General features: G+C 46.8%; 1 protein-coding gene across 1 annotated transcript in view; it reads left to right on the forward strand.

Moving 5' to 3' along the window:
* Positions 1-13,211, forward strand: part of LOC147690066 (cholesterol 24-hydroxylase-like) — a 223,272-nt gene that overhangs the window by 137,721 nt on the left and 72,340 nt on the right. Inside the window, exons 6-7 of the mRNA XM_086937628.1 lie at positions 751-889; positions 8,299-8,412. Coding sequence (XP_086793754.1) covers positions 751-889; positions 8,299-8,412 — 253 coding nt within the window. The remainder of the gene's footprint in view (positions 1-750; positions 890-8,298; positions 8,413-13,211) is intronic.

Below are 13,211 nucleotides of genomic sequence, written 5' to 3' on the forward strand. Positions count from 1 at the left end.
AGTCTCTAGTTTAAGGGTTCCAGGAGCGCCATATGTTACTCAATACAAGTGCAACTGTTTTGGACCAAGGCGGCTCGATGTTCCTTGAGCCCTATAATTCAACCTTGTGATTGATGACTGCAATAAAGTCACCACCAATAATCATGTGACACAGGCGGTGGGTATTGTAAACATCATTCAGCAAACCTGGCACTATCATTCACTGTCCTTGTTTATCTGAATACGTTTAATTGACCTCAATTTGGGGTGGTAACTCATTTGCAAAATGGAAAGCGTCCACTTTGGAACAATTCTTCTTAGTTAATATTAAAAAAAGTTTCCGGTGGAGTACGCAGTGGTCGAAGTCACAGAGAAACTTTAAAAAAGGCATCCCGATTTCTTTAAGGATATTGGGTTGCTTTAAAAAAAGTTCCTTTATCTAAATACATTCACAGACATGGTGTTTTGTTGGCCGTTACAGGTCACCATCCCTGTGATCATACCTAATCGGACTGAATCTCAAGGTGCAACCTATAGCTACTCTTTTTCACTTCAATTCTATGAACTAACGACTAGTTCATACATTGGTTTGCAAAATTCAATATTGCTTGCAAAACTTCAGGTTGCAAATTGCAGCCAGTTTTTGTAACCACTATAACATTTCTAGCCCCACGTGTCATCCTGAAGCAGCGAGATATTGATCTTCATCTGTCGTTTTTGTTGGTACTGCAAGTAGTGATGGAAGATATCTTCTTTACGTCTGTATGACAGGTACCTCAAGGAGATAATGGGATCATTGAATGAGAAAGCTGAGAACCTGATGGAAAAGTTGATGGAGAATGCAGAGAAAGGACAAAAAGTGGGAATGCATGCTGTCCTCAATCTACTCACCCTCGACGTTATCACTAAGGCAAGTCCTCCTCGGAAGCATAGCAATCCCAGGGCAGATCGTTTTGGAAACTGGAAGGGTATGAGTTCAAATATATAAAGGAAGTAATGTACAGGACTTTATTTGTAGGTCAGACACCACAGTGAAGTGATTTCCTTCTCCATTTGATACTCCATAGTTTTAGCTTGTACGATCAGGGGAGTGGCTCTAGGCGGGGGTGTTTGGCGTGTTAAACCCCTCTAAAAATGTATTCTATAGTAAATAGTTGGGTACAAGTGCTTTCAGTTGGGTAATTTGAAGTGTCTGTTGGATTTCACCTCAGATTTGTTGTACATGCCCACATTGCTGTTAAAAACACATACACTCTCTTATGTATTTTGATGGCCTTAAATATGTTGATTAGTTGGAAAAGGATTGCAATTTAAGTAGCCCTAACAATCCACACTCCTCTGACTTTCTACTGCCCCCCACCCCATGTTCTGCTTTTAATATAATGTGCTTTAACATGATGTCATAGTGTTTGATTTTTGGGAAATCTGAAGCCCCCCCATCCGCCACACCGCACACTCCCACCTCCCCCCTGCTGTACTATACTCTATTAGTTACATTCTGGGAAATCTGATCCCTATGTATATGAGGAAAAATAAGGCTGTAAAAAGGCAGGCCAAGTGGCACCTTATTTGGGTTACCTTGGTGAAAAGTGTATTTATTCTGAAGTGCTTAGTTATAATTGTCTGAGTATGGCCTGTCTCCACTGAAGAGATAAGACAGCTTGATGAGGACAACAAGAATATAAGAGCTCATCCAATGTCGATTGAGAATTATTAAATATCCGCCTGTTTCTCACATTTAAAACTTCCGAATGCACCTGCTGACACAAGTTTCACTCAGTTCTAAAACCAGTGAGCTTTTTCTAAGGCTGTGAATTTAATAGGGTTATACTTATTGAGCATAGGCGGTCAAACAAACATGAAAAGACTTACTTTGATTATATTCAAATGGCGAGGCCGCAAGACAAGAAACTCTAGGATACCATTTAGTATCATTTCCCTTTTTTCTGCGGGCGCTAACAACTATAAATGACCTGCCCCCGGTAATGGACCTGAACCGAAGAGGTTGATTGAAATTAAGGGGAAAGGGCAATTAATACCTGACAACGAGTGGGATATAACACACCCATGACACCAAACTCACAGACACACAGCCTTACTTCTGTCACTCACTCTATTAAATACATGATTTGCCTCTGTCCACATCTGTGTCAAGTCACTGCTTCATACACTGACATTCGAATACAGGCACCAAAAGCAGGTAGAACCCACATTCACCACCTTCTGGTTTTCTGAGCATCCTTTGGAGAATTGTAAGGGTTACCGTGATGTAAAACTCTTTGATGCAGTAACCTTTTGTCTTGGCAACTTTCCCACAATAAGCATAATGGACACACATACACAGGCATGCATGCACACACACACGCATGCATGCAAACACACACACACACCCTCCCCCCTCTTGATGACCTTAAGATTATCTCCACGTTCCCATGGGCCCTGATTCAAACAGGGGTGCTGGACCTTGGGTTGTTGGGGGTGCTGCTGGGGGTGCTGCAGCACCCCCAGAATTTCCTTAGGAATTCAATAAGAGTAAGATCAATAATCCTGTAGCATTTGCTCTGCATTCAAAGATGGAGGCCAACTGTCAGGCAATTCCTCGGACACACTGCTCCTTAAACTTTTCTTTTTAGCAAAGGGATTGGGGTTCAATTGTCCCTGTTCTTACTGTAAAGTGAGTTCATTTTGCAACAAAGGGGCGGACTTACGTTCGCTGACACCTTAGTGGTCTGGAACTGCGAGACCTTATATCGGCGGTTCCAACCTCAGTATTAGGATGCGACCGCCCTACGGTCGGAAAAGTAAATTTTATAATGGCAGCTTGTGCGGCTGTCGGAAAAGGCCCGCAGTACAGGCTACCATTGTAAAATGGATGTTTTGAAACATCCTTGCACCATGTGGCAGGCACCTACCTAACGGTGCCTGCCACACTGTGCAGGGATGTTGAGAGGGGCACAGGCACCATAGCAGAGGGCCTTGGATGAAGGGGGCCCTTCTAGGGGCCCCCAAAGACACTTTCCTACAGCCTTTCCATTGCAGAAAGGCTGACATAAAAAGGCTTTACAAAAGGGGGTGGTGATGAACAGAGTGTCTGAATTGAGCAGACCACTCTTACCCAGTCCAAAGATCAGGGCTTGATCCATCACCGTTATTTATCTCACTGCCCCATCCCAGCTCAGAATCTGGCTATATGCAAATCAGTCTGTCCCTGGCCCAGTGCATCATGGGAACAGGGCAGACTAAACTACCAAGCCAATTCTTTACCAGAAAGGAGACAAGCTACCGGGGACCGGTTTCTGGCATTTCAGCCTCTTCGGCCCGGCTTGCTTGAATCCTGATGGAGTAGTGAGAAAGGGACTCATGTCTGAGTATACCCTGCCACACCTATAGTGGCCAAAATCGATTTACAAAAGGGGGTGGTGATGAACAGAGTGTCTGAATTGAGCAGACCACTCTTACCCAGTCCAAAGATCAGGGCTTGATCCATCACCGTTATTTATCTCACTGCCCCATCCCAGCTCAGAATCTGGCTATATGCAAATCAGTCTGTCCCTGGCCCAGTGCATCATGGGAACAGGGCAGACTAAACTACCAAGCCAATTCTTTACCAGAAAGGAGACAAGCTACCGGGGACCGGTTTCTGGCATTTCAGCCTCTTCGGCCCGGCTTGCTTGAATCCTGATGGAGTAGTGAGAAAGGGACTCATGTCTGAGTATACCCTGCCACACCTATAGTGGCCAAAATCGATTTACAAAAGGGGGTGGTGATGAACAGAGTGTCTGAATTGAGCAGACCACTCTTACCCAGTCCAAAGATCAGGGCTTGATCCATCACCGTTATTTATCTCACTGGCCCATCCCAGCTCAGAATCTGGCTATATGCAAATCAGTCTGTCCCTGGCCCAGTGCATCATGGGAACAGGGCAGACTAAACTACCAAGCCAATTCTTTACCAGAAAGGAGACAAGCTACCGGGGACCGGTTTCTGGCATTTCAGCCTCTTCGGCCCGGCTTGCTTGAATCCTGATGGAGTAGTGAGAAAGGGACTCATGTCTGAGTATACCCTGCCACACCTATAGTGGCCAAAATCGATTTACAAAAGGGGGTGGTGATGAACAGAGTGTCTGAATTGAGCAGACCACTCTTACCCAGTCCAAAGATCAGGGCTTGATCCATCACCGTTATTTATCTCACTGCCCCATCCCAGCTCAGAATCTGGCTATATGCAAATCAGTCTGTCCCTGGCCCAGTGCATCATGGGAACAGGGCAGACTAAACTACCAAGCCAATTCTTTACCAGAAAGGAGACAAGCTACCGGGGACCGGTTTCTGGCATTTCAGCCTCTTCGGCCCGGCTTGCTTGAATCCTGATGGAGTAGTGAGAAAGGGACTCATGTCTGAGTATACCCTGCCACACCTATAGTGGCCAAAATCGATTTACAAAAGGGGGTGGTGATGAACAGAGTGTCTGAATTGAGCAGACCACTCTTACCCAGTCCAAAGATCAGGGCTTGATCCATCACCGTTATTTATCTCACTGCCCCATCCCAGCTCAGAATCTGGCTATATGCAAATCAGTCTGTCCCTGGCCCAGTGCATCATGGGAACAGGGCAGACTAAACTACCAAGCCAATTCTTTACCAGAAAGGAGACAAGCTACCGGGGACCGGTTTCTGGCATTTCAGCCTCTTCGGCCCGGCTTGCTTGAATCCTGATGGAGTAGTGAGAAAGGGACTCATGTCTGAGTATACCCTGCCACACCTATAGTGGCCAAAATCGATTTACAAAAGGGGGTGGTGATGAACAGAGTGTCTGAATTGAGCAGACCACTCTTACCCAGTCCAAAGATCAGGGCTTGATCCATCACCGTTATTTATCTCACTGCCCCATCCCAGCTCAGAATCTGGCTATATGCAAATCAGTCTGTCCCTGGCCCAGTGCATCATGGGAACAGGGCAGACTAAACTACCAAGCCAATTCTTTACCAGAAAGGAGACAAGCTACCGGGGACCGGTTTCTGGCATTTCAGCCTCTTCGGCCCGGCTTGCTTGAATCCTGATGGAGTAGTGAGAAAGGGACTCATGTCTGAGTATACCCTGCCACACCTATAGTGGCCAAAATCGATTTACAAAAGGGGGTGGTGATGAACAGAGTGTCTGAATTGAGCAGACCACTCTTACCCAGTCCAAAGATCAGGGCTTGATCCATCACCGTTATTTATCTCACTGCCCCATCCCAGCTCAGAATCTGGCTATATGCAAATCAGTCTGTCCCTGGCCCAGTGCATCATGGGAACAGGGCAGACTAAACTACCAAGCCAATTCTTTACCAGAAAGGAGACAAGCTACCGGGGACCGGTTTCTGGCATTTCAGCCTCTTCGGCCCGGCTTGCTTGAATCCTGATGGAGTAGTGAGAAAGGGACTCATGTCTGAGTATACCCTGCCACACCTATAGTGGCCAAAATCGATTTACAAAAGGGGGTGGTGATGAACAGAGTGTCTGAATTGAGCAGACCACTCTTACCCAGTCCAAAGATCAGGGCTTGATCCATCACCGTTATTTATCTCACTGCCCCATCCCAGCTCAGAATCTGGCTATATGCAAATCAGTCTGTCCCTGGCCCAGTGCATCATGGGAACAGGGCAGACTAAACTACCAAGCCAATTCTTTACCAGAAAGGAGACAAGCTACCGGGGACCGGTTTCTGGCATTTCAGCCTCTTCGGCCCGGCTTGCTTGAATCCTGATGGAGTAGTGAGAAAGGGACTCATGTCTGAGTATACCCTGCCACACCTATAGTGGCCAAAATCGATTTACAAAAGGGGGTGGTGATGAACAGAGTGTCTGAATTGAGCAGACCACTCTTACCCAGTCCAAAGATCAGGGCTTGATCCATCACCGTTATTTATCTCACTGCCCCATCCCAGCTCAGAATCTGGCTATATGCAAATCAGTCTGTCCCTGGCCCAGTGCATCATGGGAACAGGGCAGACTAAACTACCAAGCCAATTCTTTACCAGAAAGGAGACAAGCTACCGGGGACCGGTTTCTGGCATTTCAGCCTCTTCGGCCCGGCTTGCTTGAATCCTGATGGAGTAGTGAGAAAGGGACTCATGTCTGAGTATACCCTGCCACACCTATAGTGGCCAAAATCGATTTACAAAAGGGGGTGGTGATGAACAGAGTGTCTGAATTGAGCAGACCACTCTTACCCAGTCCAAAGATCAGGGCTTGATCCATCACCGTTATTTATCTCACTGCCCCATCCCAGCTCAGAATCTGGCTATATGCAAATCAGTCTGTCCCTGGCCCAGTGCATCATGGGAACAGGGCAGACTAAACTACCAAGCCAATTCTTTACCAGAAAGGAGACAAGCTACCGGGGACCGGTTTCTGGCATTTCAGCCTCTTCGGCCCGGCTTGCTTGAATCCTGATGGAGTAGTGAGAAAGGGACTCATGTCTGAGTATACCCTGCCACACCTATAGTGGCCAAAATCGATTTACAAAAGGGGGTGGTGATGAACAGAGTGTCTGAATTGAGCAGACCACTCTTACCCAGTCCAAAGATCAGGGCTTGATCCATCACCGTTATTTATCTCACTGCCCCATCCCAGCTCAGAATCTGGCTATATGCAAATCAGTCTGTCCCTGGCCCAGTGCATCATGGGAACAGGGCAGACTAAACTACCAAGCCAATTCTTTACCAGAAAGGAGACAAGCTACCGGGGACCGGTTTCTGGCATTTCAGCCTCTTCGGCCCGGCTTGCTTGAATCCTGATGGAGTAGTGAGAAAGGGACTCATGTCTGAGTATACCCTGCCACACCTATAGTGGCCAAAATCGATTTACAAAAGGGGGTGGTGATGAACAGAGTGTCTGAATTGAGCAGACCACTCTTACCCAGTCCAAAGATCAGGGCTTGATCCATCACCGTTATTTATCTCACTGCCCCATCCCAGCTCAGAATCTGCTGTTCCCATCATGCACTGGGACAGGAACAGACTAATTTGCATACAGCCAGGTTCTGAAACTGGGATGGTGCAGTGAGCTAAAAAACGGTGTTGGATCTAGCCCTGATCTCTTGACTGGGTGAGAGTATTCTGTTTAATTCAGAGACTCTGTCCCTCACCACCCCTTGTTGTAAATATTTTTGTCCACCCTAAGCGTGGAAGGGTATACTCAGATGTGAGTCCCTTGCTCATTGCACCATCAGGATTTAAGCAAGCCGGGCCGAAGAGGCTGAAATGCCAGAAACCGGTCCCCGGTAGCTTGTTTCCTTCCCAGTGTAAGAATTGGCTTTTGTAGTTTGGTTTGCCCTGTTCCCATCATGCGCTGGGACAGGAACAGACTAATTTGCATACAGCCAGGTTCTGAAACTGGGATGGTGCAGTGAGCTAAAAAACGGTGTTGGATCTAGCCCTGATCTCTTGACTGGGTGAGAGTATTCTGTTTAATTCAGAGACTCTGTCCCTCACCACCCCTTGTTGTAGACATAAAAAGGCTGGCAGAAAGTGGCATCATGATCCCGATGGTGGAGCTGATCCTGGCTCTGCCGTCATGGGGGGGGGGAGGGGGGGGGGTGCTGGGGGGGGGATTCCGACACTCCAACCACCGTCATCTTGTTACGGCGGGCGGACTGAAACCTACAATGTCGGGCGAAAAGCCTCTCACAGCTGGTTGGAGGCTTTCCACCCGAAATCGTAATCAGCCCCAAAGTGACCACCTCCCACCGGGGTAAATAGTGTCTGAAAGGAGAAAACTGCAGTATGTCAGATATTTTCTAACACACAACAAAATTGAAATACTTGAAAATAAACGTTTACTAATATATGAAAATATATCTGCTGCAAGTAAAGAGTAAATAATATGTATTGTTTTTTCTAATTCTCAATTGTGATTGATAGCAAGATTTTAATAGCATCAAAAACAAACGAAGACAATTTACTTGTGTGAAAACTAAAGATTTCCACAAGTGACAGTTTGAACATTACATTACTTAAAGCTTTTTCCTCTGCTTTTTTGGCAAACTAACTAGCCCATTGATGTACTGAAACAGAGCAATTTCCTTATTTTCTCAATTTGAATTGACATTGGTTGTCACTAATCATCCCAGCAACATACAGGAGTTCCTTTCTACTTTCGACTACCAACTGCTTTGGCGGGAGGATAAGAGAGGCGTAAGGAAGAGTTATCGCAGATCCCAGCCCCCACCCCTAATATTTTGCACTACAATTGGTTGATGGGTGGGCCAGCAAAAGCAACTGAAGAGTCTTCAACGTATTGAAATAAATGCACGTTGTCATTTTCCAATTATTTGCAGGTGGCTTTTGGTCTGGATCTCAATCTGCTAGGTGAGCCCCAAACGCCATTTCCTCGTGCTATTGAAGCAGCCTTGGAAGGGTTTCGTCATGTATTACAGAAGCCATACACCCAGGTAATGGCCACTTTTTGAGCTAACCCTGAATTTTACTTTTTTGATCTCTTGTATGTCAATCTCTAGTTGTCCAGTAGGCATTTTGACTGGCTGATTGCAGGCTGCAAAGGTTTGCATAGATGTGTGTTTTCTCAAAACGTTAGTGAATTCAGGATTCAATTCTATCAATGTGAACAGTGATAGGAACGTCATGAGCTTAATTTCAGACTCGCCACCCTGGACAAGACCAGAGGTCTCCAAACTTTTCTGTAGTGAGAGCTGCTTCTGATCAGTGAAACTCATTGTGAGCTACTGAAGGCCAAGCCTCTTGCGCAATTTTGCTAGACACCTCCACACCCAGCTTCATTGACATTAAGCCTAATGTCCATAAAGCAAGATACTATGGTTTAAGCAAAATACTTTGACTACGGGCACTATGACACGGCTGCCACGTGTGTCAGTGATAGCGTGGTCTTTGGAGATGTATGAACATGTGTGCATATAAATGGGATACATGTGTATGAGACATCCTGTGCCGTATTTACTTGTGGCACAGGACATACCATTTTTTTATTGGAGAAATTTAAAGTGTAGGCAAATGTTTTCAGTATTTTCAATTTCTCCGTCTTAAAAAATGGCTGTATGTTTTAGTTTGACGTATGATACTACATCAGCCACTGGGAGCAAGATGTCAACTGTGTGTATGCGGCAATTTGAAATGGGAGAAAATTAAACTGAAGAGTTAACTTAATTTATGTATGGATTCAGACTAGCTTGCAGCCTTGAGATCATTTGTCAACAAGCGCAAGGTCACACTTTCCTTTTAACGTTAAAGGAAAGGATGTGTTTATTTTACATTACATTTACCAGGCTGCAGATAGCAGAGCCTGATAATGAGCAGTGCTCAGTCGGATTTATGATTCATGGTGGGGCACAGAAGTGAAAAACTGAAGCACTGAGGCATTTAACTCTTACATAAAAGTCCTTGTCAACTCAATATTGGTGAAGACAAATGATGTTTCTGAATGATTTTAAATGGGAGAAAAATAAAATGGAGAGTTAACTTAATGATTTATTTAACTCTTCATTTTAAATTTCTCACATTTCAAAGTGACGCTTTTACAAACAGCAGGCCTATCGCTCCCAGTTGCCAGTAAACACTGTCATATTTAGAACTACAAAATAAAATACAATCATGTTTTTTAAATGGGAGAAATTTAAAGTGAAGAAAAATATTTCTTTGAAACATTATTTATGTTTTTATCCACCTTCAAATAAGCCAACTACATCTCAACATTTTATGAAGCATGTTTCTTAACTTTAAATTCCTCTTATTAAAACAAATGGCTGTATTTTTCCATTATAAGTATGGCACCATGTCCGCAGGCCACTGGGTGCAAAATGCCTGATGGTTGTAAATGCAAAATGTTCTCCAATTTCAAAGTGTTGCATATTGCAACCTATATTGCTCCCAGTGGCTGGTAGACATCAGGTCATATTTATAACTGAAAAATACAGCCATTTTTTCTAGAAGGAAGAAATTTAGAGTGCAGAAAAATGTTCCCTGTTATGAACATTTTTGTTGAGCATTTTTCTGCACTTTAAATCTCTCCCATTCAAACAAAATGGTTGTATGTTTGTGTTATATGTGTAATAGTGCCACATATGGTGAAAGGTATGTCTTGTTCCTCAAGTACATACAACAAAGGCTGTCCTTTACACCTATACACAAATATACCATTCATAGGCACACATGTTCATACATTCCCAAATACCACACTCTCACTGACACAGCCCTGTCATAATGCCCCTGGTCAAAGTATTGTGCTCAAACCATAGTATCTGACTCTAAGGACATTAGGTTTTGAGTCAATTAAACTGGGTGTGGCGCTGTCTGCTAACGCTGTACAAGTAGCTTGGGCTTCAGTAGCTCACGATGATTTTCAATGATTAGAAGTAGCTCTTGCTACAGAAAAGGCTGGAAACCCCTGATCTAGTATATATTTTACTCTTTTCATTGCCTTGTGATGTTACTTTTTGTACATCAATGATCATTTATTGCAATTTATGTATATTTTACATTGTTAATGCACTTACATATCGGTAACACATTTTATGTATTAGTTCTGTATCGAAAACTAACTGAAACCATTAAAATAAAAAGGTATACCTAAGCAACACGAAAGTAACTGGATTACAAGTAACTGGATTTGCAAGTAACAGTACCTTCCTTACCTGCCTGGCGGAGGACGAAACCTGCTGAGGATCCCCGACCTGCCTGCAGTCTGAGCTTCGCAGGAGAAGACGAGCTTCCTCTTCGGACCCTGGGCTCCCCCCTGGCCTGATGCAGAGCACAACACGGATGCCTGTTGCCTGGAGCCCGCTGCGGTCGACTGGTGCACGTTGTGGTTGCCTGTGAGCCAGTGGTTGCCTGCGAGACGAGCTGTGGCTGTGCACCAGCGGTATCCGACCCGCCAGCAATCACCACCGCTAGCGCCGGTCATCGTGGAAGTGGACCCGGACCGGGATCAATGCTGGCGCCGGACGGATGACGGGAACCCCACTGCGGAGTGTTCCTGCCTGCCTGCAATCACCGCCGAGACCCCCGGTGTCCCGTTCACGTTGGGAGCTGTGCTGTCCTGCTCGTTGAGCTCTTGCCTGATTGCTGCTCCGGGGCTGAATCTTCACAACACGGTGACACCAGAGGAAGTAGGCGCCCTGTTGCCAAGGTGAGCTCTGTGTCCCCCCCCACTCCACAAGTTGAGCTCTGCGTCCCCCCCCCCCCCACTCCACCCCTTGAGGTATTATGGAGCCACGATCGGGGAAGTAACTGTGCAGATGGGAGGGAGAGCGGACTGAACGAGCGCAGGCGAGCGAGGGCAACCCTACCCCCGTGGAGACTCTCGGTGAGAACGAGGAACATTGCTCACGCCGTGTCTTTCAGCCGGATGCCCTTCCGTCACCCCCCCCCCCCCAATAAAGGACGCGCAAAAATAGAGAGTCTGCTCCAAATTGCCGCGTCTGCACAGGCGAGCTGGGCAACCAGGGCGTCCCCGGTGAAGCGCCTGATTTGAACAACACTAACACTGGTGCAGCCTGATGAGCGTGATGATCACGAGGTTCCTGAAGTTTTATGCACGCAAATAATTATTTTGAATGATCCGAACTGTCTACTACAGTGGTACCTGCATGCAAAATTATTTCTGCGGACAAAGCGGTCCCTGCACTCTCCACTAACTAAAATGGCGGGGGCCATAAAGAAGAGCTATAAATCGCCTCCACTGCCCACCAGATGGAATCGCCTCCACTGCCCACCAGATGACCATGAGGCTACATACCAATGTGTTCAGGGGTCACCAAAAATGAGATAAGACGCTCTCCTCTCCTCCTTGCAACACAGGAGCTGTACTCTCTCCTCCCCACCAACCAACATAGATGATGGACTAACCCGACCTGTCCTAGAGTAGAAAGGGAAACCAAACTCTCTAAAAGACATCAACAACAGACAAAGGACTACTACAAAAGACGCTTGTTTCTGCATATGCTACTCAGGCGGCCATCTTTGACTAGTCCCCCACTGCAGTGGCCTTCCTAGTCTAGTCATTTGCATCAACTGCCCACTTTTTTCTTTCTACCTACCTACCTACTCCTCTTCTAATATGGAACGCATGGGCAAGCATAGATACAAAATTAACTACCCACCCGAACTATCCCAAAAAAACACCAAACGCTTCAAACACAACTTCCTGAAGGCCCACCCTGAAACGCCGTTTGTGGACACCTATTTTTCACTGGTCAATGGTGCCACGAGCACTGATATCATTCTCTACACTTTACGTAGAGCACAGTGGAGGATAGCCCTCCTCTCCGTTCTCACCATCTCCACCACCAGAAAATCCGCTCATGGCCTAACACTCACTATCACACGATCCCAAGTTTTCCCAGGTAGAGCCACCATCACCATATACAACAACGGTACCATCCTATTCCAATCCACTGATAGGAACCTGGACCTGCTCGACAACCTGTTCCCCACCTTCTTCGAACACATCTCCAACCGGCGCACCTCCTTTCCTAACTTTTCATGCTACACAACCCCCTCCACTTCCACCTCCAACCTCCAATCTAACTTGCCTAACCTAGCACAACAGCCGAACGACACACACCTCTCGCATCCGCCTAACGCGGTAGGCAGGCACCCACCCGATGTAACCTCATCACACCTCTCACCCACCCGCGAAGACCAATCCCCCCCACACGTCCCCAGCGCTATAGTCTATCACACACCTGATATAACCTCTCCACTCCCCTCACCCAATGGCGGAGATTTCCCCCCCTCATACATCCTCCATACCCCCTCCTTCTCTACCCCCCACCTCTCACCTCCCTCGAGTCTCGCAGACCCCTCCATCGGTCGGAACCTATCTCCCCCGCCCGCAGCAGGACCGTCTCCTATCCTATCTCCCCTCCCACGCTTAGTCCCCACTACCCCACTCTCCCAACTAGACTCGCAGAATACACCACCTCCCCTACTTCAACCCCTCCTCCGCGCTCCCCCCCATTCTCAGCCCCCAATACCCGCCTCACACCCCCACTGTCTCCAGCCTCCCCCATCCCCTAACGCACCTGCGCCGCCCCCCACCAGCACCCCCACCCATGCCTCCGCCCTCCCCCCTTCCCCATCCACACCCCTCACCCACAATCTCTCTCACCCATCGAATGACGCCCCACTCACACTCACTACTACAGCAGAGCCCGGCACCAACCCTAGCATAACCCCCCCCCCCCCCCCCCCTAGCCAGTCCCCTTTCCAGCTCCCT

Source organism: Lissotriton vulgaris, chromosome 9 (genome assembly GCF_964263255.1).
Source record: "Lissotriton vulgaris chromosome 9, aLisVul1.2, whole genome shotgun sequence".
In the NCBI taxonomy this organism is placed as follows: domain Eukaryota; kingdom Metazoa; phylum Chordata; class Amphibia; order Caudata; family Salamandridae; genus Lissotriton; species Lissotriton vulgaris.